A 21,274-nucleotide genomic window follows, 5' to 3' on the forward strand; every position below is an offset into this window, starting at 1 on the left:
GGCGGTTCCCGGTTGCGGGCAGGGTCGCTCCGGGGCTCCCTCCCCGCCCTGTTACCGCCCAGCCCGCATCCTCGGACGTGCCGCTGCAGCTCCGGGCTCTGCCTCCGAGAGCCCCCGGGGCCGCGCAGCTTCCCCGCTCCGGGAAGGTCAGCCCACCCCCGGGCATGGCTCGGGGGCGGCGGGAGGAGGCGAGCTGTCCGAGACGGTGCGGGGAGGGCTGAGCTGCCCCGGCCGGAGCCGGCCGCCGGGATGCCGCCCGCCGGTGCTACCCGCGCTAATTGGATGTCCCTGGATGGAGGATTCCCTCCCCTGCCGGCTGCGGGAGGCATGAAGGCAGGCTGGGCTGCGCTTGAAAGTTTGCCAAGCGGCAGCGAGGTTTAATTTCTTTAAGGATCTGGGGAGAAGTGGGGGCGGGGGCTGGAGGGGACCGTTTCCAAGCATGGGAGACAAGCTGCCGGAGCCTCACGCCAGCTCTTCCCCTGCTGTGGCTGCCAGCTCGGAGGCGGAAGAAATCGAGGTGCTGGACTCTGAGGATGTCCTACCTATGGCCGCAGAGGATGTAAGTTTCCTTTGCTCGGTGACTTCCACCCGGACCAGGTTAATCGGATCAAGCTATTTATATCTGGAGTGCGGGCTGGGAGGGGAATGGGGCTGGTGACCCTCGGGGGTGACGGCAAACCCGCTGTCCCCGCCGCCCTGCGCTCTCGTCACCGGATGTCTGCGGGCTCCGGTAACCGCTGGGCTGTCTCCGTACCCGGTGCCACAGCTCCGTTATCCCTGCCCCAGCCCGGAAAACCCTGGCGGCAGCGGCTCGGGCAGGCTCCGGTCTGGAGACCTGCGTGGAGATGCTGGCTCACGGCGGGCTGCATCCGGCCGGAATGGGGCTGTTCAGAGGCGTTTCTAGAGGCGGGAGAGGGGCCGACACCTCGGCTTGAGGGGCTTCCTGGGGACAGAGCTTTTTCAAAGCCTCAGCCACTCGCAGGGTGACAGATGTGAAACGTTCCTGCTCTCGGGAGCCTATTCCATCCTCCGTTCCCTGACCAGCAAACAGCCGAGGAAGTTTTTTTCTCCCCGGCTCGGCAGGGCTGATAGCTTCTCTCCACCCTCTGAGCTCTGATTGCACCTGAGTGTGGCATCACTTGGCACCGCGTCTCTGTCTCTGCTCAGCCAAGTGGTTCTGTGTGCTCTGAATCTGCCTCTGCGGGGCTGAACAGCAAAGTCTGCAGACCTGAGGCAGTACTTCTACATCTACCAGTCCCGAAAGCAGGAGCAAACTGTGCACCTGTCTGGGAGCAGAGCCTCCATTCCTGGTGCATCCCAGGATTGCTCGCAGCTCTCCTCAGCAAACTCTGCTGGGATGAGGACTGTGCAAAGTGCTGGGTCTGCAGAGGCAAGCGCAGGCTCTATTGCTACTTACAGAGACAGTGGCAATGAATGTCTTTCTGAAGCGGGCTGTGACTCCGATTCTTCACCGGTGTAAAAGGGACCTTTATGAACTAAGCGTCCAGCAACGGCACATCCCCTTTACCCTCTGCTTTTGTGACACTGCTGGTGGAACCCGCCAGGGGCTGCTTAGGGGCTGTGCTTGTTTCTCACCCCAAGCCCTTTTCAGTCACCTAGAATTTGGTTGCCGATTTTTCTCCCAGAGGGTAGCAGAGGAAGTGCAGTTGCCTGATGGAGCTGCATTGCCCAGGCTGTTCCTGAGCGCCGTGAGCTCGGGAGGAAACGTGTGATGCAGCTGACCTTTGCTGCACCACTGCCAGGCAGTCTTAAGAGGAGCATGCCTGGGGTGTGTGTGGCTTTCACTTGGAAGGAGTGGCTTTCCAGGAGCTTTCTTGGTCTGCGTTTCCAAATCCCAGTGCTTGCTTACCTCAGGCTGTGACCTTTGCTTCCTCGACAAATGTTGTGCTTGTCTGCGTGGTCTGCAAGAAAGATTTCCTGTGGTGATACACATGGAAGCTGCTCCAGCCTTCACACGAATGCAGCCATTAGCAATTCAATCTTGCCGGGGCCCAGGAGATGCTGAGGTGGTGAGTGCCTGGCAGGATTTGGCTCCTGAGAGAAGAGAGAGACTGGGAGCTTTCCATGATGAAATCTAGATTCTCATCCTAGTTCTGCTGCTGACTTGCTGCCTGACCTTGAAGCAGGACAGCTTGGGTCTGGTCCAGCTCGCAGTGTCTCGCTCTTACTTATGCTGGGAGCTGTGTCATTATTTGACTCTGATGCCTCGTTTTCTTCAATCAACAAAAGAAACTAGAGCCTGCAGTTGCACTGGTTATAGGAAGCTGATGAGACCTGGCGGTAGATGATATGGCAGAAGCCTGAGGTATTGTATATCATCTGCAAGTTGAAGCAGCAGGAAGTGGTGTAAATATCCCCCTCCTCCTCCTCGGCCAAGATTTCCTGCTGAATCAAGCAGGCTACAGAGCATCATCTCTGTAAACTCAAACTGCTCTGTTCTAGGAGTGTGTGTCCCTGAGACCTATTTGGAGGTAATTTTCTGTGATTGTTACTGCATTTGAAAGCTTGATGTAAGCTCTCTGGCTTGGCCAGCAAGAAGCGACACAAGGTTGGTTCTTTATGTGTTATTAACCACTGCAATATTAGGCAGTGGAGGTTTGACTCGCACAGCCTTGTAACAGCTCTGCTGTGATGTCATTTCAACTCTTGGAGCAGTGTTCCATAAAGCCAGGATCCAGGCAATCCCAGAATGTTCTGTTTAAAGTGTTGTGCTGATTTATGATGATAAATGGGAGTTTGTCAATGGACAGAGGCATGGGGAGGAGGGACCCAACAATTTGGCTGGTTAAGCAGAGGTCAGTGGCCTGATATCCTACTGCCTCTCCAGTCAGTTCTGCTTTAGGTCTGCCTACCACGTGCAGTGTTCTTCCAGGACCAGATAAGACTCTTGGAAGAGCTCTGCTTTGCACATAGTGCATTGAGATTTGCTTCTGCAAGTCTGATATTTGTTATTAATTTTTGCTTCTTTGTGAAGGTGAAGGAGGCAGAAACCAAGGGTTATGTTGAATGGTGCTGCAGACAGGAGAGCTGGAAATGTGCAAGGTTTTTCTGGGGACTCCAAGCCATTGGTTACCCCACTGTTACCCCGTGGAAAATGCTCTCTTCTTAGCTGGCCCCCAAATCCATGAGAGATGAGAGGGAACTTTAAGTAGTTCACTGGGTTTTTTCTCTATTCCGTGGCACAGAGAGGGGCAGGGAAGTGCCTTGATGTGGGTCCTTCTGCAAAGCATAAATCTGAGCCAGTTGTCAGCTTGTTTCTTCTGTTCCCAAGTGACAAGGACTAGTGGAGTGCTCATATGATTCTCGGTGTTGAAGTGGAGCTTCTTCCTATAGAGTGCTTTTAAGGCAGATCTGCTAGATCACAAGGATTTACCCCACAACTTTTAATGGGCTCTCTCCAGCCTTCCACCCTCCCACTTTGCAGCAAGAGGAATTACCTTTTTCTGCAATTTGGATGTGTGAGGCTCGAAGAATGGACAAGTTGTCAAATACCTTGCAGCAAGTCATGCCTCAGTTAGGAGAAGACAGCAGACAAGGCTCTGGCAAACCATCAAGGTGGTCTGCAGGTCAGTGTTGGGCCACAGAATCTGAAAAGTGGTGTGAAAAACCACTGCTAGTTCCTCCCTCCCCTCAACATGCGCCAAGCTTTCTTGACCTCTGTGAGTTAAAAAGCCTTTCATTCTTTGCTTGCTCACAAGCAGACAAAGCAGGAGAAAACAGAATTAACACATGAATGTTCTGAGTTCATCCTCATTTGGATTTGTAAATGAGAACTGGAAAAGTTCTCCTTCTCTGGACACTTTCAAAACCCACCAGGATGCGTTCCCGTTTGGACTACCCTGGCTGATCCTGCTTGACATGGGGGTTGGACTCGATGGTCTCTGGAGGTCCCTTCCAACCTCTCAGGTTCTGTGAATCTAAACTGTCCTCCCTGGGGTTGGTAGATTCCCCTGCAAGGGAACGTGATTCTGGGATGAAGAAGGATGATGGAAATGGCACTAAATCATTTGGTTATTAGAATATACTTCTACAGTTTGCTGCATGTTAATGTCGTTGCTCTCATACCTTCTTTTTCTTTTTCTTCCCTCATGCATTGCCTGTCAGCACTGGAAAGTCCTATTTGATCAGGTATGTGAACAACTGATGTATTGTCTCTGTCTTGTGAGCATAGAGTCTAACCTCTAGTTAATTTTCTCTTTACTAGATTTTCCTTGCATTCAGTATACAGCCTAGAGGGAACATGCTCCATGCTTCCAATTCCCAGGGAGATGGTGTGCAAGTCAGAATCATCGTTATTGCTTTGGGCCTTCCTCTCAGTTCCTCTTCAGAGCAGGCAGGGGCAGAAGCAGGCCCAGACTGGCCATCTCTGATAGGATGGGGAGTCTCTTTGCTGCTAGCTGTGCTCTCCTTGCTCTCTGGATTAAAAGGTCTTGTGCTCTGTGAGAGTGGCAAATTGGGACCTGTCAAACCAGACCACTTTGAAATAACTCCCCAGCTGCTAAAGTGACTTTTGTGGGGTTACATCCTTCAGGGGAGGACCTGCTGCTTTGAACTGATGCAGAATTAGCCAGGTATCTGCTTCTGTACCAAAGACAGTGGCTGTATCAGGTGAATGCTTTGGGTCACATCTATGGCTAGCTGAAATCAGCACAGCTCTGAGGAGCTTTGGCTTTCATCTGTTGGGAATTTGGGTTGTGGATTCTAGTTTGTAAATTATGCTTTTAGCTGCTGTAACTTACATGTCTGCTTTGTGGTCCTTCCTTCCATCTGCCAGGTCGAAATGTGAAGCAGGTGTAAACCAAAGGACCTGCTTCTAAACTGCAGTGCTCTCTTGATGCCATAAACTTCTGTGCTGTTGCATGTGTGTAAATGTCACCTTACGCTGGTGCCGGCACCGTCCTGGTGATACTGAAGTTTAGGTGGGATTTCATCCCCGCTTTGAGGTCATAATCTTGCTTCTGCATCTGGTCAAGCTGCAAACCCAAAAGCTCTGATTCAGTCTCTTCAAAAGGGTATCCTTGGTACCTTGGGTCCCATTATCATCCAGCTAATAACTAGGCTGCCTGTCCTGATGAGTGCTGGTTCCTACCTGTGCCCACTGCTGAGCCACGTGTCTGAACTGCAGCAGGTTTGTTGCTGTACAGTCAGGCAAGCTGGCAGTTGGCAATCAGATTAGTCTCATTGTTGATCACACCTAAAGTGTGTGGTGTGTTTGACTTTGCTGAGGCTCATAGGGTGTGCTGCCACTCAGGAGGTGGGTGCAGACACTTTGAATTCTCTCCCATCTCAAGCACTGGCCTTAATTTGGAGTCTGATTCTACAAGCATCCTTTGAAGTCATTGAGTCCTTGTGGGACGGGGCTCTTGGCTGGTAGCTACCTCAGGCTCAAAGAGAGGAATCTGTAATTTCCCACTGGACTGGCTTGAATAGTAGATGGGGGAGGGTGTGTGTCATTCTTTTTTTCCTCTCCTAAGGGAGGGGGGAGTTTGTTTAGATTTACTGAACATTACCCCAGTAACAAGGGAATGGGCTGTAAAGGCAGACCTTCAATAATTAGCTATGTTTCAATTAGGGCTGCAGCTGAAGCTGAGGCCTTGTCTGTAAGGCTTCGTTATCAAAGAGAATGCAACCTGTGACAACTAGTCCTAAATCCTGAATAAATCAGCAACGTCCTTGTTGCCTGTGGGCAAAGGAGCTGACGTCTTCCTTGAGCACTGTACTAGCAGTGCAATTAGCCCTGCAGTGAATTGCAAGATGCTGTTTGTCATGGAACAAGGTTGCTATTCCCAGCAGCTCCATGCTGGTGGGAGAGGGGAGCATTTTGTTCAGCTCCGATTGGAATCCATGTGAAACATGAGGGCAGGCTTGATAGCTACAGAAAACCCACGTGTTGAAACTTGGAATAGTTGTAGCTCTCCCTGGGAGACAGGACCTGACCATGTATGGACTTGGAGTGATAATGGGTGGCTGGAGATCCACATGCCCTCTGCATTTGTGACTTATGGGCTGGTTCTGAAGTTTTGATATCCACCCTGCCAGCTGAGACATGGTGCCTGAAGGAGAGCAGCAGCACACAGGAGGGCTGTGTCAGTGCAGTAAGGTGTTCACAGGCTGGCAGGCTGCAAGTCTCTTCTTTCTGGGCTGGTGGAGTATGACAGCAATCAGCACTTCCCCACTTGGTTCTGAGGGGAGAAAGAATTTTTTTTCCTGTGGGAAGATTTTGTTTTTCTTACTCTTATTTAAGTTTACTGACAAAAAAAATGCTTCCATTTAAGCATACAAAATTAAAGGGCTTGGCTTTTTTTATGACCACCTCCAACATCTTAAATTAAAAATTCAGAAGTTCTTGATGAAAATTGCTGCTCAGCCATAAAGCAGTGCTGTTTCCTTGTTTATTTTGGGGGAGAAAATTCACTGACAGTGCTTTCTGGAGGGATTTTCTATTTGTTTGGCTCTAGCTCTAATCTGTCAAGCTGGGAGCTGTCAGTGACTCAAGTCACTGTCTCCAGCCACTTGCAGATTGCTGCTTTTTAAGAAATAAAGAAACTTAAATTTGACAAAAAAGACAGATTCTGTCCTGCTTCCTAGGCCTTGAGGGCAAAGTTTTGACTCCACTGAAGCAAGTACCAAATGTTTCCTGAATTTGGTGGAGTAAGCGCTTTGCCTCAGAGTTTGGGAGCAGATAGACTCAGGCTTTTCAGTGCTGCAGCCAGGCAGTTCCAATACAGCTGCTGCTTCATTCTGTGCTTACGAGATGTGGGTTTTATTACAAGGCCATGGCCCTCGGGCAGCTCTAACTCACTTTTATATAGGAACTTTTATAGGGATTCATACATTTATTTATTGTGCTCATAAGCACCCTCCACCCCCACACACACATTAGCTCCGCATCTGCTGCCTTCTGCAGAGCCTGTGCCGTCACTGAGCACTCCACACTGTCTCCGTGTGAAATCCAAGCTCTGAGCAGAGCAAGACACTGCCTCTCTCCATCCCCCCTGCAGTCAGTTGAGGTTGTTTTCATTTGTTCTTCACTGGGCAAAGCAATATCTTTTGTTAATCTTCTGGTAAGTTTAAGATGTGGTAATCCCAGAAGCATGTCCTCACAGTTTCACACTTTTAATATGATTCCTTGTTAATTACCTTGCACACAGACATCAAAACACCTCATTGTCCTTGTTGAAGCCACGTTGTCTCATGGTTAGAGAGTGAGTCTGCAGATCAGTCTCCTGAGGGACTGTTCCTGCTTTGCTATGTCCTTTCTAGGGCCTTGGGTGCCCTTCTTTACCTTCATGTCCCTGGTGCCCCTGCTTGACAGATGACTGCAGCTAATAAGTATTATCCAGCCCTTGGCTGTGCTGAGTGAAAAGGACTATCCAGGAGGACAGTGTTTGTGCTTCGGATAGATCTGCCTTCTGAGAGTGGCTTTTAGCCTTGTTAGATGCCAAGAGCTTGGTTCATTTTCTCTGCTTCCCCATCTCAGTAACTGCTGGGACTTCAAGGGTAAATTAACATTATCAGTCCTCATGGAAGAGTTCTCACTTCTCACCGGTACCCTGGTTTGTAGTCATGACAACAAACCTGTTTTAAATAGACACACACAAAACTCTCAAAAAAGACCCTCCTCACTGGCTCAGCACCTTGATCCTATTGCTTGTCAATCCAGGCTGTGGTTTTGTTGCAGCTGCTTTAGAAATCCTGGATTCTTTCCTGAGATTTGTACGTGGGTGTGATGGCAACAGATGAACGGAGTTTATGGGGAATGCAGAGAGATGCCAAGTTACCCAGTCTGTGTGGGCAGCTAATGGAAAACTTGAGCTCAGAAACAAGGCTGTAGAGATACTGTGGACCAGACGTGCACTTGCCAGGAGGAGTTCAGTTGCTGACACTACCAGCAGTGGGTGCAGCTGAACTTGCTCTGCCGTGGTCTCATGGTCTCATAAAACATTAAAATGTGCTTGAAAAGATGCTGGCTTTGCAGCTTTCTTAAATTCAGGGCTGGTTCCTGCATGACTGAAATTGCAAAGCAATCCATAAAATCAGGCCAGCTATTATCACGGCCAATGGTAGCTGAGAAAAAAGATCACTGAGTTAAATAACTCTGTGCTGTGTCCCTTTGCTCTGAATAGCCTTTAACACAGGCAGCATGAGATATTTCCCACACTGTGAAAGAAATTCCAGTTTGTTTACTGGGGCACTGTTGAGCTAAATATCACACTTCACTTTGAAAAGTTTCCCTGCCTGTTGTTGCTGGCTGGAAGACCTTGCCAGGCAGGTCTCCCTGAGGCTTGTCTGTAACCTTCAGGCCCCTGTCTGAATTTTGGACTACAGCTGGCTTTTTGGAGCGGAGTTTGTCATGACATATATCTGTATTTAAGTGGAGTGGTGCTGCAGAGAGGAGATTATAAAATCTGGAATTAGGAAATAGGAGATGAAGTAACAACTCTGCAACTAATGTGGGGAATCAGAGGTGCTGGTGGGAGGACTGTCCACAGTGGTAATAGATTAGCATCCAGGTCCAAACCCGGGGTCTGCCTTGTCTGCCGTGTGACAAGAAACTTGCTCTCTTCTCCCCCTCCACCAAGCTGTGCATTGTAAAGGCAAAGACATTTTAAAAGCTACAAGAGTCTCTTGGCAATGCACAGAGGGGGCTCTGCATCTGCCCCACGCCTTGAAGTCTAATCTCATTTACAGTTGTCAGCGTGGGTTGCTGGAGGAGATGAAAGGCAGAGGACAAGGAGGGACAATAGATTCGTCTGGAGCAGAGGGCACTGGGAGTGCACCTGCCTCGGCCGCTACCTTGAGGAGGGGTGGCAGTGGCAGCTGGGCATGTGTCATCTGCTGCTCTTTGAGGGCCCAGCCATGGAGCACGCGATTAATGACTCGGGGGCTGGGCTTTTGTCAGCCATAAAGCCCTGGGATTTAGGCAGGGCTCTCGGGGCTTTTTTCTGAGCGGCACCATCACTTTACATTTCTCAAGTGGCGTTTTGGTCGCAGGGAGACGCTGTCTGTGGTCACAATGCTTCCCTTTCTCCTCCTTCCCCAAACTGGGTTGACCTTTGTCATGCGGCATTAACCCTTTGACTGCTCCACTTTGGGTTATGGGATTGGGGAAGGGGGAAGAGAGTCCCTTCAAATTCATTGCCCTATGGACAGACTTGAAGGGAAAAATGGACTGGTAGGAGAGGACTTGGTTTTGCTGGAGGAGATTGGTTTCCTGATGCTGTCTGGATTGTTAGCCCCTTGCTGTCTTCTGCCAGAGGCTCTTTTGAATACAGCAACTTCAGGGAAAGAGTGGAGGGGAATTTATCCTTCTTTCAGTCAAGGAAGGAGACTAAGGCACTGGGCTGCAAATAGCTGTCTGAGAGAACATTCCCTCTGCAGTGTAATGTCTTGTCTTCTACCATGCCTAGATTAGCCTGTGTCCATCCCCAGGGCTGTTACAGTAGATGGCAATGTCCCAGCACTTCAAGGCTTATACCCAGATTTGGCTTGTAGCCACACCACTCTGGCGTGATGGCTCAGCATGAAAAAGCTGCATGGAGGTCACTAATGATCTTCCTGCCGCTTGCAGGATCAACAGCAACAATTTCCCAAGTTCCTCCTTAATCTTCTAATGCCTCTGCACACTGAACACCAGCCAGCCCTGGCGCTGGATGCAGGTCTCTGGGGTTGTCTGTGCTTACACCATCCCTGCAGCGTGGCAGGTTTGTGATCAGCTGCCCCCTTTCCGTGGCTGTGTAGAGACTCCTCTCTCCAGTCTCACCAGCCTATGCACAGACTGTTGGCTTTGCCTAGTGCAGACAGTTGGGAGTAGAAGCCATCCACGTGGGCCAGATATCGGCAGTGCAGCAAACACAACACTGCTGAACTGGTGGTGGTAGAGGTAGCATCTCCTGGGATGTTGGAAAGGAGTCACACCAAGCACATGGGAAAGCACATGGAGGCTGAGTCAGTCTTACACAGCCCGTGAGTTACTGGCAGTGAAAGTCTCAGGAGGCTTCCTACTCGTTACACATTTGTGTACCTTCCACGTGGGAGCTGCCTTCAAACCCACACATCAGAGAGTGGTGTCCGAGGGGGACGGCGAGCAGCATTCAGCCCTTGGCTCTGATGCCTGCCACTGTCAGCTGCAGGGGCAGGCTGTGGGAGCTGCACTCTGCCCTTCCAGCTGAATGTGAGCGAGAGGTGTTAGGCACAGAGATCCTTGCTAATGCATTGTTCTCAAATCCTGTCTTGCACACAGAAAACCAGTGAAGCAATAAAAGCATTTAAGCCTGTGTCTTTCAAAAGAAAGCAGAGAAAAGCCATAAACAGAGAGTGGATTGATGCTGCTCTGCACATCAGCTGGTGCTTTGTGCTCTGTGGCTGTGTGCTCCCTTATGATAGTGAAGGGGAAGAGATCATCCAGTCTCCAGAGGAACAAGCCAGCTGCTTAGCAAGTGGAAACAGTTTGGGAGTGTTTTTCTACACTATCATCACTTATGTCTGTAACATTTATAGGGCTTTTAAAGCTGCTCTCTACCAGGCCTGGGAGGCAAGTGCTTCTCCTCTGTGGTAGGAAGTCTGATGTTGCTGTTGCCTTCTCATATTTGTGGTCAGTTCAAATGTACCAAGGCACATTTGCCAATTAGAGGCAGCGGTGGGCATGTTTGACAGCAGCCGAGGAAGCTGTGATCTCCTTCTGCCTCCTTACTAAGCATTGTGCAGTGGGTTGGCCTGAAATCAGCTTGGTACCAGCACAAGTTGATGGAGATCAGGTAATGGGCTACTTTACTGCCCCGCTGTACGTACAGGCTGCGGAGGGAAGCTGATGTCTGAGTGCTCTGGATTTTTATGTGATTCAAATCTTTCAGTCTTTGCCCATTCAAACTGTAGTACTTGGGACAGACAATTCACCTCTCCTCTCCCAGTCTCCTTAGTGGTGGCTTCTAGTGGTTTTGCTGGGGATATTCTGTCACCAGATATCTTGATGAAATGTGTAGAGAAGATCCTGGACATTTGTGACCACAGCAAGTCTCCCTTGGACTCTGAATTCCTTCAACTCAAAAATTAAAACCCTAGCACTAGCAAGACACAGAATGTACTCCTAGTATATGTTCCTGTTGCTTAGGAACAGCTGTCTGCAGTGACCCTGTGTGGCTGGTGAGAAAAGTAACCATGTATGAAAGAGATGCTAAACAAGTGAGATCAACCTTACCCCTAGGAACTGTTCTTCGTGTTCTTTGATACCTGACACTGTAAGCAGCGTAAGCTCTGGGGTTTCTTGAGGTAAAAAATAAGTGAGGCTGCTCGAGGCAAAGCAGTTTGAGACTGTGATGAAACTTTAGGCCTTGTGCACTTCTTCAGGGCAGTGTTCCCCAAGGGAGCATCTCTTTTCCTCTGTGATCCTTCACGATCAGGTCTCAGTGATGATGGAGACACTGCTTTGTGTAGCAGACTCGTTTGTGATGTCTGATTGTGGTGGAGGTGCTCGTTGCTGGCAGCTTGCAGCCAGTGAGATGCAGCCAGTGAGATGCAGCCGTGCTTGCCTTGGCTGGTCGATGTGAAAAAAGGTGACAAGTGGAAAGCTTCACAAACTGGAGGATTCGATCCTGTGTGCTCTGCCTTAGGCTAGCAAAGCACTTGAAAATAAGTGTGACAACTGTCCTGAGCCCAATTTGTGTTTAGTAGCTGCATGTTTTGCGGGGGCTGGTACCAGAATAGTGTGTGCCTGAAGGGCTTTGGAGAAAAAAGGGAGGCTTTAGTTCTGCCCCTTGCCTCTGAAACAGCCCCGTGCTTGTTCCCCTTTGCTGGCTTCCAGCCACTCCTTTCACACCTTGACTTGCCCTCATGCTGGGAGGTAATGGGATGTGGGCCTGGAGCATCTTTCCTCACTGCAGGCAGTGGCCTCCATGGGAGAATGTTGGGCTTTAGCCTTGTTGTTTGCACTGAGGAGGAAAATGAAAGTATTTATTGTGGTTCCTTCTTCCATTGGAACTGCTGCCTCTTCCCTCAGCTGCTCCCACTTGGCTGCTAATAGAGGAGTTGGTTTTGTGCTCAGTCTTGTTATCACTGGGCTTATGTCTCTGGGTTTTCTCCATCAGAGAAGGCACAAACATTTTTTCTTCATGTGTCCTCTGACAATAGCATTGAGGTTTTGCAGAAACGTTTGTTCTGCATTTAGGCAGAGCCCCTATGGGGGAGACTTCTGTGAAGAGCATGGGAGATGGTGCTGCTGATGCTGCTGTCTTTGGTCTCTGAGCTGTGCCTGGAGACCATGGCTGGAGGAATAATTTCCTTCCAACCTAAATAAAGTGTCTGAATTTACCAAGCTGCATATTTGCTTTATCACACTTGGACTTGCCAGTTCTGGGAAGGGTTTGTGAATGTCTTGAGCATGTGTGTAAGTGTGCAGGATTGCTCTTGTGCCTTCCACATGTTAAATATTCTGGTGTTGTCTCCTCTGGAACTCTATGAACTGGAGTATACTTGGCTCTTTCAGAGGAGTCTCCAGTGCTGGGCATCCCTACCAGAGGTTTTTGCTGTTGCAGTGTTTTTCAGTTAGGCTGTATGCCAGAGGCTGTAATGTTCTGGCTTGCTAGTGTGCTCTTCACCTGTTGGGAACCTCCTGCCTGCAGTCGTTGCCTCCTAGGCATTTGGAGAGGCCAAAGCCATGTCTTTTGGGGAAGGAGCACAACAGCAGTTTTTTTCTACTTGTCAGATGTTGCAGGAAGAGCTTTTGTGGTGAAGAGAGCAGCAGCACAACTTCACAGTTCTGAGACCTGAGGCTGGCTGGGTGTTAAAGCTGCACAGCCTTCTTGAGCAAGACAGGGGCAGTGGGTGACTGCTCCCAGGGCAGCGACAGCCACAAGACAGTCTCCCAGAAGAACTGCCATATGTGACTGAAATAGCATCTTCTAGACCTATTCCCTGTGTGACCCATGAGCTCAGAGCTGTCATTGCTGCACTGATTTATGGGATCTGTTGGGGCTGGGACTGGTGGCCAAGAAGAGCTGGGGCAGAAAGTCATTTGCCAGCTGCTGATTTATGGCCCTAGCAAACAGTCTCAAAAAGCACAGTGACAATTTTCTGGACCTTACATGGTTCCAGATGACTGGAAGCTCTAAGCTGTTATTTGACAACGTGGAGTAATAAAACTGTGATAACTAATTAACTTTTGGGCTTACTGCAGAACAAACTGGTTCATGGAAAATACTCCTTCATGCTTGCAAGCAAGAGTGACTTTATGGGCTTATAAGACTGTTTAATGACCAAGCATGTAGCACAGTGCATGAAGTATGTTCCTTTTGCTGACTTCCAAGGCTGGACAGAATATATCAGGCTCTACAGCGAGGATCTGAACACCAGCCTGGGATAATGTTCTCTTTCATCCTTATTAATTATGTAGCTGATGTGTGGGTAGATGTTTGACACAGAGCTGCATTGGATGGTTTGCTGTAGTCTGAACCAGCCCGAATCACGCACGCCCAACCTGAGCCAAAGCAGTTCATTCAAGGCGAGATGCTCTCTGCAGTGTGAGTGCTGTGGTCTTCCTGAGGTCATCCTCTGCTCGCTGTTCCTGGTGAGGTGTAGCTGAACAATCTCTTTCACAATAGGAGCACCAGGGTGTTTCTGTGGTGTTAGTAGGCACTGAGCAACACTCAAGACCTGTCTCCTGTGGTGGGGCTACTCTGCATGTGCCAGTTGTGCTGGTGACATTAGAGAAGGGGGGTTTTGGAGTGTCCTGGTGTTGTCTTCCTTGCCCATGCCAAGGCACTTACTGACATTGTATAGATGATCCAGACTCTGGCATCCTGCATGTGTTTGGAGGGATGTCTACCCATTCTTGCCACCTAATCAGATGACTGAGGTAACCCTCTGTCTGTCCCACCACTCATGCTTTACTCACAGCCCTTAACCATTGGATGTTTAACTGCCTGTACTGTTAAAGCTGTGCCTGCTGATCCCTGCTCTCCTTTGCTAAGATCTATCAGTTCAGCTGGTGGCAGAGCTTTGTTTAGAGCCTTTCCTCACTGGCACACATTATGACACTTTGCTCTTCTTTTCTGGTTGGTAGCTCATCACCCCAAAGAGCAGAGCTGGCCCTTTTGCAGAACATAGAAGCTCTGAAGTAGTTATGTTTGAACTGCAGTTTCCCATCAAGCTGCAGGCTGGATGTGGCCTGTGCTCTCCCTCTGCTAAGAAGGGAGGGGAGGAAGGCTGAATATTGTACCAAGTCCCTTTGCTGCCCACTACATGGCTGTGGAATAAGGGAATCTGATGTGGAGCTCCCTGCTGCAGGGGGAAGAGTGTGTGTTGGCCAGGCCAGTGCCCACAGCTGGGTTATGCAGATGAAGGTTTTGATTGAACGTGAGGAACAATTTCTTACTTTAAAGGATTGTCTAGCCCTGGAACAGGCTGCCCAGAGCAGTGGTGGAGTCTCCACCACTAAAAGCTGTTTAGATGTGGTACTGAGGCACATGGTTTAGTGGTAATCTGGCAGTGTTAAGGGCTGGACTTGATCTTAAAGGCCTTTTCCAATTGAAGCCATTCTATGATTGTATATCTTGGCAAGATACAGGAACAGGTATTTAGAATTTCAAGGAGAAACCATATTAAAGGCTGGAAAACTGTGATGAGATTTTTTAAAGGATTTTAGAATTGTTTATTTTAGTGGTTCCCCCCTGCTGTGTGTCTGGTGGGCACACTGGAATTGTCATGGTGCTCAGTTCCAGAGCTGAAGCTAGCATGACTCTATTCCAAGCTTTGGTTTTCTCTGATAAGAGAAGTATTATTGCAGAGCTATTATTTGACCTAAAATAAGTGTGTGTGCATACTTACTGCTATAGAATTCTACTTCTTCATGCATCAAATCAAGTCCCTGTGGGTTTTCACCTCCTTCCCAGATCTGGCAGACAGTGAAAAAGGGAGCTATTTTTAATCTGAAATGTTCTGTGTTTCAAGTTCAGATTATAAAATGTAGTTTTCCTCCTGACAAGTTTCAGGGCTGATTGCTACAAAACTAATTGTCTTTAAAGGCAGGATAAAGCTTCCCACAGGAAGAGTAAAAGTTACGGTTTCAGGATCTTAGTTCCTTTGAGAAACTGAAAAACAGTGGCAATGACTGTCCTTGGATTGAAGAGTTTAGCAAGGTAAGGCACACAAGGCAAGAGGAGCTGTCCCCGAGTGCACGGGCTGAGTAAATTTCCATGCTGGTTACCAACCTGGCAGCGCCTGCAGTCACAGCCTTGCTCTTTGCTGTGAGGGCTTAACACAGCCCATGGGCCACGGCACCCTGGCACCTGATGAGGCTTCGTGTGACAGCCAAGCTCTGACCCCAGCAGACCTCCCTCTCTCTTCTGCCTGCTGCAGCAGAGAACCAGCCCTTGTCTCCTGAGGCCGGCTAGATCCTTGGTGCTTCTGCCTGGCCTTCATCTCTCTGGTGTTGCTCACCAGATATGTCACTAAGTAGCAGCAGAGAGCGACCCAGTGGCTCAGATCTGATTAACCTCTACAACTTTATCCTGTGTCTTAATTGGATTAACTGCAGGGGGTGGGTTTGCTGTTCCTGATTTTTTTTTTTGAACAGGTATTTATCATTGTGACATCCAATGCAAGCGACAAGGTAGAGTAGCAAGACCTGTGAATAAACAAGTGGTGTTTGCTTCTTCCCCACTGCTCAGCTAGCAGCTTCTGTCTTTCCTTTCTGAAAGCTCTTGCCTGTGAGATTGGTCTGAGTGACCCCTGCAGTTTGACCTCCTGGCAGGAGTGGGTCTCACCTAGCAGCCTGGATGCCAGACCAACAGTCCCTGATTGCTCATTGTAGTTCTGTAATTTTTGGGAAGGGCTTCTCCTCAGTAAGTGTTCAAAGCACTATTAACGTTCCATGTTCAGTGTCTTTCATCTTTCTCAGAGCTTTTTAGTTTCCTTCAGGGCTTGATTCTTCTGCACCTTAGGGCTTTTGCTTGTATACTGCAGTGGCTGTGGGCTGTAGGGAATTTGCCTTATTCAGCACTGCAATAGCGATTCCTCTTCAAGGACTTCAAAGCTTGTTCTTCACTGTCAGTTCATTTAGTTTCGCTGATGGGAACATGGAATAAGGAGATCGGTCATTACATTCTGTTATGATGGGGGACAGGCTGCCACAGACCTACAAAAAGGAATGGAATCCATTTGATTGTGGCATTGCCCCTCATTCCTCAAGCTGCTGTCTACCTGCCTGATGCTCAGCCGAGAAAAAGTAGAATCAGTTTACGGGAGACTTTTCCCTACATCCATCCTTCTTCCTGCAGCACCCAGTTACCTCTTTAACAAGCTTAAAATAGAAGCCCTTCTTCTTGCCATAGCTGGAATTGTTCCTGGATTGGGCACTGGGGAGGGTCATTCACCTCCCTGGGATGATAGAAGGGGTACATGCTGCTGAGAAGCTCTCTCACATCTGCTTCTAGATAGCTGTGCACAAAAAGAGTGAATTGTAGGTGTGATATCAGAGCAAAGCTCTGTTGCAGGAGGAATAATAGATGTACCAGCACCTCTGGAGCTGTTACAAGATGAAAAGCACAGTTACATTAAAGCTGGTAGTGCTGCCTGCTTTGGCAGAGGGGCTGAGACATCATTCCAGGGTTTTAATGTACGTTCAGATAAGCTGTATGCCGCAGCGAGGACCAGGCCTCTGGGTTTAGTCCATGCTCTACAGCATGGGCTTTAGAGAGCTGGTGGAAATGGTTTGCCAAGGAATTCCCTCTTTGCTCAGGGCTTAAATGGGATTCCTTTGGTAACTCTGCATTACAGCCTTACAGTAGAGGGTTCAGTGCTTCACTGCATCTGAGGTGCCTTTTTGGGGTGTGTGGGCTCTGCTGCTGCTTGTGCAGGCAATGTGTTCATTAAGCTGAATGATGAGGGATGTTAGTTTCCCTTTCCAGATGTAAAGTATTCCTGTGCTGCATCTCCAGTGGCCCCTTAGCAGCTTGCAGGCTGGGGAGACTGATCCATTAAGAGATGGAATTTGATGCTCATAAAAATGAATGCATCTAATGTTGCATGGCAATGGTTTGCTTGAATTTTGAAATCTCCTGAGGATTTCTGATGTGGAATTCTGCAGCTTGGGTTTTATTTGCTACAAGGCAACACAAAATGAGAGGCCCTGTGGTTGCAGAGGATTGGCTGTCCTTTTGTCTGTGCATATCACTTACACTTTTTCTGTATCAAATGTTATTCCAGGGAAGCTGTGAAAATGTGAAGTGCAATGATATCTGAAAACAAAGCATTGCAGACTAAGCTCACTGTGCCCACAGAGCTGTCTGTCTTTGGAGCTCTGTCCAGGTACTGTTTTTCAGGAAAAGCCAAGTTGGAATAGGTAATTTTTCATTATTAGGTTTTCATGAAGGGATGCAGAGAACTAAAAAGATTTGGTGGGTCATTAAAATAAGTACAGATCTGCCACTGTGGAATTTTAAGCACCAGATGAAATCCTGACCCCTCTGAAGGGGCCTCATTTGTTTCCTTTGGGGGCCTCCTGCTAATTTCATTACTGATTTTGGAAGGGTGAGGACTTCCCCTGATTTTAATTTTACAGTATTTCTTTAAGCATGCAGACATGGAAACATTAGTTTTGTTTTGCTGAGGGCTTTACTAAAGGATGCTCACACAACATGCACCCCTTCCATGGGAGAGCATTTGAGTGATAAATTCCCTTTTCAGGCACACGAGGTTGTGATGATCTCTCAGGAATTGAGAGGCTGCATGCATGTGGGACTGTATTGCAGGGCTGAGGAAGGCTGAAAATCCTGCCTACAGCCTGGGCAGCTCCTCCAAGTCACTCTGTGCAGAGCACAGCCTGGCTCTATCCGTTCTCCATCTGCCCCTCCCTCCCTCATCTTTGCTATCATTAATTGTTAGCGTCTGGCTGGAGAGATTGCCTCTTAGCATGGTGCTGATGGGATCTTTCCCCAGGGGATTAACGCTGCAGGGATTGACAGGCGAAGGGATCCTTGCTGTGGGATGTTTGCCCGTTGGGCCCAGCACTGCTGCTCTTCCAGTTGCTTATGTCCTGACATGAACTGGAGCAAGAGTCAGTTGCTGCTCCATGTCCCCTCACCAGGGCCAGCTGGCCACTTGTGGCCTGGTGTTCTGGACTTGGGAGAGACCTCCTGCACCCTGCTGCTGTGTGTGGCATTTGTCAAGACTTTTTATGTCAGCTGCACTGTTCCATGGAGGTGGTTTCACACCTGGCTCCTCAGATGGTTTCCATTGTGAGATTGTAATGAAGATGTGAATAAGGACAGCAGCATTGTAGGGATGCTGGCAGGAGGAGCTGAGATGTCAGCTCTTGCTGTATCAGGCTCCTTAGGTGGTTAATGTGTCTGTGAATCACACAAGTGCTTTCCCAGAGCCTGGCTTTCTGTTCCTGCCTCGGCTGCCAGGATTTCATGACACACAGGTCCTGGCTTTAGGTGAAAGCTGGGCCTCCTTTCTGTGTGAAGGCACTTGGTCTGTATTTCCAGTGCCCTGAAGCACAGCTGAGGGCCCTGCTAGGCTCATGGAATCCAGACCCTGAGAGATACTTCTTTCTGTGTCATTTGGTTTGCTTTCCTGTGGAGTCTGTGTTTCCTTCTGTAGTGCATGGGCAGCAGGGGAAGAATCCTGTGGTGTTTCACAAGATATACACTGTGGGGGTCTCCTGGTGGTAGTTTGGGGTGTCCATCATCTTCCTCCCTGTGGCCTTTAGCTGAACTTCTTTGTGCATGCTCTGCAGGCTGTCTGATCCATTGATGAGACAGACTGACCACACAATCAGTCTAAATCAATTTGCTCCTCTCTTTCTCAAGCCCACAGTTACACTTTCTTATTGTTTGCACAGTTAATGGTCTTTAGTTTACTTAGCAGAGAGATTCCATGAGGACTGCATATTCCTCAGTGTTCCTAGGTTAGCACAGCATCATTCATTGCTTTTTCCCACAGGTGGTATGTGTCCTGTAGAAACCAAGGGGTAGCTGTTCCCTTGCAGGGAGGATCTGGGGCCTGAAAGCTTATTTTCTGTCTGTAGTACAGGTGATGACTTGCTTTTTCCAGTCAGGACAGACTTCCTGGGCTTTGAAGGTATCACATAGAGGAGGATTTCCATGTGTGGTGATGCTGCCTACAGCTCAAAAAGGTTTTCTTCCAATCTAAAGCAAAGGTGTAATCCATCTCAGACTTTAAATCTCAAAGACAGCCAAGTAAAACCAGTAGAGTTTGCACCACAGACCTCAGTTCTGTGGGCTTCTTGGAAGGGAATATTAGAAGTTATTCACAGGGTTTAAAAGGGTTGTTGAATTTGTGGGGTTTGGTATGAAAATCCCACTGGCTGCTATTGCTGTGTCCCTTTAAGCCAAGAGAGATAACATTTCTTTTGTTTCTTTCATTAAAACTCTTTTTATCCTGGCTCATGGGACTGTACAAGTAGAAATTAGAACACCGCTTTCCTTCTCCATCCTATCTGTTCTTCATCCCCGGATTCTTTCAGCTCTCCCCAGCTCTCCCCCTCTTCCCTCCCCTTGAAGGACTGGGAAAGCTGGGGCTGGCACATTATGTTGCCTGTGTGATTGTCGTGGGGTTGTGTTTGTGTGGGGAAGGTCACCAGACAAAAAGACCACCAGGCAGGGGTGGGCGGGGGGTGTTCAGTCCCTCTCCATTCATTCCTTGTGGCAATGGGTGGGAAGAGTCTTGTTTGCATGACAGGATTTCAGGGGGTGATTGCTTTTTGTTTAGGTTTCTTCTACGGCTGCTGCACAGGCCCTGGGGGGTACAGCACAAGTAGAGCAAGTATATGAGATTCATGGGGCTGAGGTATGCTGGGATAACCAAGAAGCAAAGCCATCAGTGCAGCAGTGGCTGGACAAGCGTCAGCCAGGGTGTGCTTTCAGCCGGGAGCCTGTCAGCAGCTGCTGTGGGTGGGGTGTTTGTAGTACTGCCAACCTCGGCTCTGCTGGAAGCTCTCCTTTACTGTCTGAAACCTGTGGCTGAGACACTCAGGTGGAAGAATGCTGCGGAATTTTTGTCTATGGAACAAGGGTTGTGATGTGGTGGGACAGCTCCGCAGGCCTGCCACAGTGGCTGTGCCTTCCTAAATATTTTTGAGCCTTCCAGCCAGTGACTTTTCTTTGCAGCACCTGCCTCCTTCCTTGCCCATCAGCCCCACAGTTCTGAGAGCAGTTTTGCTTGTCAACAGTGCTTGCTTCCTTAGCATCTCTCTGATGAGCCGAGGTGCTGTCCCTTGGTGCAGCACCCCCCTCACCCCTGTCCTAGGAGCGGCTCAGTTTGTACTTACCACTGGTGCGCACAAAAGCAAGCACTGTCAGGGACTCATTGTAACTGTCCCAATTACCCCGAGGCCATTTGCATAAGAAAATTGCCCAGGCTGTGGTAGTGGCTTTGCCTCAGCTCTCTGATATGGGATACTTAGATATGGGGACAGAAAAGAACCAGAGTTCCCAGGCTGGATGTGGGCTGGGGAGGGGGTGTGAGTTTTGGTCTCAAACAGCATGGGTGCTGCAGCAGCCCCTCCTGCAGGCAGGTGACTTGTCAGCTCCCAGCCTTCGGCGGCAGAAGGCTGCCTGATTCAGCTGCCAGTTTCCCAGAGATGTGGATTCAAGGAACCCCAGGCGTGCTGAGCTGTCCTGCCTGAGCAAATCCTTCTCTTGTAGGGCGTCTCTGTGTGTATTTATGGTCTTATTTTTAGTAGGTGTTAACCCTGCTTGCCTGCTTTTAGATTAAGCAGTGACCTGCCTTGTGTTGTCACTTCCCTCAGGCACAGGTAACCTCTTTGCCTATATTTGGATTTCTTCCAGAGCTGACTGCAGGGAGAGGAAAGCAGCTGAAGCACAAGTCCGGAGGCAGCCTGGAGTGCTGTGCTCTCTTGACCCAAAGCAGGAGTGAGTGCTGCTTGGGCTTGCTCAGGCTGCAGCAGCTGCACAGCTCCTGCTCCTCTTACTGCACCGAGACTTATTCATACTCCCTTCCCCCCCAGTGTCATATGTAACACAAGCTGCTTGTGCCCAGGCTGGCAGATGGAAAAGCAAGATGCTTGTCTCTTTGCAGTAGTGGTTCTTCATGGGCTCAACTGCTCTGTGAAGCTGCATGTTCAACCTTGTCAGCTCTGGCAGAGCAGCCCTTCTGGAGACCCTGACAGCCCCTCTGCCACTGCTGTGTGTGCCTGTGCAAACAATTCCATCTCTCCCTGCTGCTTCCAGGAGACACACCTGGACATCTTGTGGGTATCACTAAGCACATCTCC

The 21,274-nt window shown here is 49.1% G+C and overlaps 1 protein-coding gene across 2 annotated transcripts in view; it reads left to right on the top strand.

The window, feature by feature from the left end:
* The first annotated feature begins 439 nt into the window (after positions 1-439).
* The window catches only part of RHBDL3 (rhomboid like 3), a 58,738-nt gene continuing 37,903 nt past the window's right edge, over positions 440-21,274 (top strand). Inside the window, exons 1-2 of one of the 2 annotated variants that reach the window (XM_064151741.1) lie at positions 440-559; positions 4,126-4,149. In XM_064151741.1, coding sequence (XP_064007811.1) covers positions 440-559; positions 4,126-4,149 — 144 coding nt within the window. The remainder of the gene's footprint in view (positions 560-4,125; positions 4,150-21,274) is intronic. The other variant, XM_064151742.1, reaches the window with a different exon arrangement.

This window comes from Pogoniulus pusillus, chromosome 11 (assembly GCF_015220805.1).
Source record: "Pogoniulus pusillus isolate bPogPus1 chromosome 11, bPogPus1.pri, whole genome shotgun sequence".
Taxonomy (NCBI): Eukaryota; Metazoa; Chordata; class Aves; order Piciformes; family Lybiidae; genus Pogoniulus; species Pogoniulus pusillus.